This window comes from Mus pahari, chromosome 11 (genome assembly GCF_900095145.1).
Source record: "Mus pahari chromosome 11, PAHARI_EIJ_v1.1, whole genome shotgun sequence".
Taxonomy (NCBI): Eukaryota; Metazoa; Chordata; class Mammalia; order Rodentia; family Muridae; genus Mus; species Mus pahari.
The window spans coordinates 47,262,144-47,268,734 of NC_034600.1; the positions used below are offsets into that span (position 1 = coordinate 47,262,144).

Here is a 6,591-nt window from a genome sequence, read left to right on the forward strand (position 1 = left end):
AATCCTTTGCACATCCAAAGATGTACAGGAGCAGAACTAACCTGTCCTTTTCACCTGTCACATCAAAGTAAATATGTGAACCCATCCAACGGATGGAAAGAACACTCTGTAGGGAGTTACAACCCCTCCGGGAGGTGATGGGCTAGACACACCGGGCTGGTTCCATGAGCTAGCTCCTTCCCTAACCTAGGCTAGCCAGAGGGTGGGGGCGGGAGAGGATTCGGCGCCGAGGTTGCACTGCACATCCGGGCGCGCAGGCAGCGGGCTGCGGGCTGCATAATTGATGGAGGGCCGGCGCAACTGCGCTGGGAGCGTCTCGGGGGTGGAGGCCAGGGCGGCCGGGCCCCTCCCACTTGGCTTTTTTTTTTTTCCGCGTGTCCTGTCCCCGGGACTGGCAGTGGGCGCCGGGTTACCAGCAAGTGTACACAGGGACCAACGGAGACGGATCGCAGCAAGCTGAGGGTGCCGTAGCGACCTCCTGGACCGACCCGCCCGCGCCATGAGCTCGCACACTGGCCTGAGGGCGCTTGTGGCGCCTGGTTACCCGCTCCTCCTTCTATGTCTTCTGGCGGCGATGCGCCCGGATCGGGCTGAGGGCGATCCCACAGGTGCCTGGGGTTCGGGGGACTGGCGCGGGGAGGGCTCTGGGTGCACCGGAAGAGGCTCAGTGGCGGCGACCCTCCAGCCCGACGACATCCTTTGCCGCTCGCGCAGGGGCCGCGGGGATGCAGGCGCAGGCGGCTACGGAGTGGAGCGGGGGTGGCCTTTCATTGGCTGGGCGCGGGTTACCCTAGGAGGAAACGTGGGAGCCCGGGTGGCTCCGCATCCTCCGGGTATAGGGGTGATCCCATTCCAGTAAAGCGCAGTTTGATCCTGGGAGCTGGTAGTGGGACAGGGTCGGATTTTTCCTAGGAAGTGGGCTAATAGAGTGCGTGGGTTCGTGCAGGGGAGGCTGGGGGCTTCTGCTAGTGTGGCATGATTATGAGTCCACATTCCACGAGGCCGGCTCCCTTCTTTAGAGGCCACAGCGAGGCTCTCGTATCACCTTTCCTCCTGGCAGGTGTTGACTTTGAGGATTTTTTTTTTTTTTTTTTTAGAGCAGAGGGTAAAAATCGCGATAGCCAGACAACTCAAGTAAGCCCAGATAAGAAAATTAGACGTGTGTGCTGTCTTTACATAACAATCTTTATAAAACCAAAACATTTTTCGAGGGTGTTAGGTTGCGTGTTTACGACACTCGGACAGAAGGATTTCCGTGAAAAACATTACCGGGTCAAGATCTATCTTGCCACCTTAGCTCACCTGTTTATATATTTTCTGTGTTGCAAGCGATCCAACGCTTTTCAGTGCAAGTTGCTGTGTCTGTAGCGGGTTAGCTCCCATCTAAGTCACCACTAACTTTCTCAAGCAGTTGAAAGACTGCCTCACTGGGAGCTAAATCCAGACATTATTCCACACAAGGTTTGGAACTATTATAAATTTTTTCCATGAGCTTATAGCATGTAGATTGGTTGAACATAGTATAAAAGAAAATGGTCAAAGGGACACACACACACACACAAACACACACAGTTAACTTGGATTCTTCTAGTCTCTGGATTTTTCTTGTTCCACATGTTTTCCTTCATAATAATTTAGGACATGACCTTCCCAGGCGTACCTGGTTCTTTGGTCCTCTTCCATGCTTCATTTATCATATGCTTCTGAAAAATATAGCCTCTTTTTCTAACTCGCTTCTTTTCCCTCCCCGCTTCCCCCTTTCCTCTCCCTGCTCTTCCCCTCCCCCTCTCTTCCTTTCTTCCTCCTTCCCCCTTCCTTCTTTCTTCCCTCTGCACTTCCTTCCACTGCTGTCTTCCTCCTTCCCTTGAGCGTGGGCCTGCGTGGACAGAAGCACCTCCACCATGGAGCTATGAACCCAGCCTACACTATTGTTCTGAGAGTCAATGTATCTTGGGTTAGTTCTAGAAGTTTGGCTTCTCCACTTGGCAGTGGTGGGAACTCCTCCCCCCCCCCCCCAGAGCTTTAAAAAGACGGATCTCCAGGTCTTGCCCTAGAAACAACGGATTCATTTAGCATAGAAGTCAGCCCTGGACATTAGCAGCTTGGAAAAATTCTCAGTGAGAGTAGTCAAAGCAGGCTAACATCAGGAGAGGACCCAGAGGGTGTATTGTTGCTGATGTCGGGTTGAAGTTAAAGTAACCCCCCCTCCTGGCTTCTATAGAGAAGAAACTTGGAAGCAGATGAAGCTGTAAACAAACATGCTGAAAGTCAGGGGGACATGGGACTTCCTCAGAAGACAACTCAGGCGAAAGTTACAAAATCTGAACGGCTTGGTATCTGAATTCCCAGCATCCATTTGGCAGCTTCCAACTGTAACTGCAGTCCTAGGGGATCCTATTTGATGCCCTCTTCTGGCCTCCTCGGGCATGGGCATAGATGTAGGGAAAACACTCATACATAAAAATAAATAGCTAGATGGATAGATGAAAGGATAAATAAAGTGGCGAGGCCTCTACAACTCTTCCTAGATTCAGTATTAATTTGAATGAGATTCATCATAGTCTTTACTAAAGAAATACAGCAAGGTTTATTGAATGTTTTTGTCTTTATACTTTGAACTATTTAGAAATAGGAGTTCTGCTAAAAGAAGACTTTTGGGGACCAATATGAAAGATGTAAGTTATTGTACTAATGCAGTGTAAGAGGCACTGTACTGTGCAGTGTGTAGCCTGATGAATTAGATTTTATTTTCCCTGATTTTTTTCTTTTTTCTTTTTTTTTTTTTAAGATTTATTTATTTTATTTATATGAGTACACTGTAGTTGTCTTCAGACACACCAGAAGAGGGCATCAGATCCCATGATTGTGAGCCACCATGTGGAATTGCTGGGAATTGAACTCAGGACCTCTGGAAGAGCAGTCAGTGCTCTTAACCACTGAGCCATCTCTTCAGCCCCTCCCTGATTTTCCAAAGAGGAAGTTGAGCAGTCAGTTAAGCAGTTGCCCCAGTACCTGCAGTCAGTTTAGAGTAGAGCAGAAAGTTTAAAGTTAGTCTCCTTCCACAGAACATTTTCTTAAACACAGTTCTCTGAGACCACTGGGCGTGCCCTCTAGAATTTAGAACCTCTGACCAAGGATACCTACCTGTGTGAGTCTGTATGTGTGAAGCCACACATGCATTTTTTTTTTTTTTTTTTTTGAGTCTTGGTATGAGGTCAAAGGTAAGACCCAGGGGAGTGAGTCACTGGTTTCTTCAAGGTTTTCTTGATATCTTTGTTGTTTTCTTTATTTTGTGGATGTACATACACATGTCCTCATGTGTGGGTTTGGCAATGCTCATGTGATCATCAGAGGACAACTTGAGTTGTTTCTCCCTCGTGGGTTCTGGGAGTTGAACTCAGGTCATGAGGCTTGCCACCCCGTCCGTGCCTTAACCTATACCCTGGGTTTTCAAGTAAATAAGAGATCTAAAAAAAAAAAAAAAAAAAAAAAAATCGCTGTAAAAGGAACAGGTAATCTTTTGTCATCATCATTTTTTTGTTTTTGTTTTTTTGAGACAGGGTTTCTTTGTATAGCCCTGGTTGTCCTGGAACTCACTCTGTAGACCAGGCTGGCCTCGAACTCAGGAATCCGCCTGCCTTTGCCTCCCGAGTGCTGGGATCAAAGGCATGCGCCACCACACCCGGCTTGTCATCATTTTTAGTATTATAACCAACAAACCAAGGTGATTTTATTTTTGAAACCCTTTTAATGGAGTAATTTGGGACAGGCATTTTAAATTTCCAAAGACATAGCCTGTATACTGCCTTGATTCATTCTCTTCCCTTCTAGACTATATTGTCTAGGTAGTAAATACTTGTTAGAATGAATCTTACTTATATGTCAACATCTCCCTGCCATTCTGTTTGTAGAGAACGCTAGCAATTTTTGTCTCTAAAGGTGTTTAAAATGGCTAAATGAAGAGATTTATTACAAGCCCATTTTTAATTGGGCTATTTCTGATGTTTAAAAATTTGGTCATCACTAAAATTATGTAAACTTTTGTTAAGAATATGTTCAGCTTACTTTGCATCCTGGTACTCCATCCCCCTACCCTTAGCTCCTTCTCTTCATATTTTCCTGAGTGGTCCTATAGTATTTGGAAGAATGGAAGCAGGAGGAACCATTACCTGGTGGGTGGGGCTAGAGGCACACATCCTAGTGAGGATGGCTTCCCCCAAAAAGGGTAAATTGAGGTTCGAGGTTAGGCTCAGCACAGAGAAGAAGATACTCCACTGAATTAGCTCACCCCAGTCTCAGAGCAAAGCAAGGCGACCAGGACTTCTACACGGTGGCATGTAGACAGGCAATATCTGACCCATACTCTAGGGCGGACCAGTACAAGCCTTCGGGAGTGTGGAGTGCAGCTGTGTGGGGACAGATGTGGGGACAGATGTGGCAGCTGCAGTGGAATGTCATATATATATATGAGTTGATCATAGCACAGCCACTGTGCCTATGTAGTGTGTAGCCCGATGAATTAGATTCATTTTCTCTCTGACTTTAAAAGAGGAACTTGGTGCTTCAGTTAGAGCAGTCAGGAAGTCTGTCAAGGAAAGCAAGATACAGGGTTTCCATCATGCATGGGAAGAGGAAAATAAAGAGAGGATGAGCCGGGAAGGGAAAATCTTGATGTTCTCAGTGTGAATTCATGTCTATAAATCTCCTCCATCGCTTTATCTGTGTCACATATGTAATATATATATGACATGCATATTATACATATGTGTTCCATGTGATAAGTATGTTGTGTGTGTGTTTGAGTGGGCACACACATATTGGTAGCTCCGTCCACTGGTTTCTTTTTTTTTTTTTTTAAGTATTTATTTATTTATTTATTTATTTATTATATGTAAGTACACTGTAGCTGTCCTCAGACACTCCAGAAGAGGGCTCAGATCTTGTTACAGATGGTTGTGAGCCACCATGTGGTTGTTGGGATTTGAACTCCAGACCTTCGGAAGAGCAGTCGGGTGCTCTTACCCACTGAGCCATCTCACCAGCCCCGTCCACTGGTTTCTAGACACTAAGTATACTTAATACCTAGATGTTGGCTGGGAACACTATTTTTAATAATGTTGGAGAAATGGCTGCTTTATTCCGAGCTGGGGTGGGAAAGTGTGTAGACCTGGGTGCCAGAAAACAATGAAGTCCTTGAAGGATGATGAGTCATGTCTGGAAGAGCCAGGAGCCAGATCATCCAGACAAATCCTAGTAACAGATGATGGTGGTGACGAGCTAAGAGGATCTTGCTGTGTGGCTGGGGCTGGCCGTGGCCTTAGGAGCCTTTCGCGTTAATCTGCTGAGTACTATATTAATGGTGACATTACTAAACAATGTTGGAATTCATGAGTCCAGACTGATAAGTAATAATTAAACTAGGGGGACTGTTTGCTGAAGCATAAAGTTCTTCGTAGTTTTAAAGAAATTTCCTAGAGAAATCTTACTAATTCCGAAGGAGAAGAGTAACCTTACATTGGGGAACTGTGGCAGTATAATCAAGCACTCAAAGTTAAAACCATCACTACTAATATATTTTAAAAATGTTTTCTTATTTTATTTCTTCCTTTTCTTCTTCCTCCTCTTCTTCCTCCTCCTCCTCCCCCCCTCCTCCATATTGGTTCCTCTGTGCCATTTGGTCTGAGATGATATGGTAAAGAGAGCACAGAATTGCCTCAGCGGCACTGCTGCCGGGACTGCCTGTCCCAAATCTAATCATATTACAATAGGCCTGAATTTTCCTAAGGGTCAAGGCTGAAGAGGCAAGGACAGCCTGGTAAGAGCCGAGCTGCTGCCGTGAAGGAGAACGGAGAGACGGGAAGTGTGTGCTTCCGACCTGGTCCTTCTGCAGATGTGCACACTGGAGAGACTTAGCAGGAGTGTGGCCAGAGCTGGCAATGCAGACATGCCAGCTTCCTGAGTTCAGAGAAGCCTGGGCGGCCTTGGGGTGTTTCCTCTGCAGGAAAGACTCGGGAAGGCCAGAGAGGGGGCTGATTTATCTCGTCAGCAGTGTACCCCTAACATAGATCAGCGGGGAATGTCAGTTCTTGACGTGTCCTATAAACCTGAAATCGTCTGAAGAAAAACATTAACTCAGCTTTTTCAGAGAAAGCTTGATACCATAGGGATTCCATTAAAACAGCAGTTGAGAACTGATCACCTGCGTGTTTGGTAATATATATAATCATGTATATATAATCATATATATTATCATATATATATATGTGTATGTATATGTATATAATTTTTTAAAAATTTATGTGTATGTGTGCATGCAGCTGTGTGTGAATATATGCACCATTAGGTGCTGATGGCACAGGAATGCGCTGTATTCTTTGGAACTCAACTAATGGTGGCTGTAAGCCTAAGCCACTTGGTGTGGGTGCTAAGAACTGAGCTCAGGCCCTCTGCAGGAGCAGCAAGTGATCTTAGCTGTTGAGTTGTCCCTTCAACTCCTGGTACTATTTTGTAAAGAACATGTTCTTAAACAGAAATAGATGTGTACTAAGGCTAGCTGGTCTCTCCTCTCCTCTCCTCTCCTCTCCTCTCCTC

General features: G+C 45.8%; 1 protein-coding gene across 1 annotated transcript in view; it reads left to right on the forward strand.

The window, feature by feature from the left end:
• Window positions 1-292: 292 nt before the first annotated feature.
• Emb (embigin) overlaps window positions 293-6,591 on the forward strand; it is a 49,453-nt gene continuing 43,154 nt past the window's right edge. Inside the window, exon 1 of the mRNA XM_021208576.2 lies at window positions 293-608. Within this exon, the coding sequence (XP_021064235.1) occupies window positions 500-608 (109 nt within the window). The 5' untranslated portion in view covers window positions 293-499. The remainder of the gene's footprint in view (window positions 609-6,591) is intronic.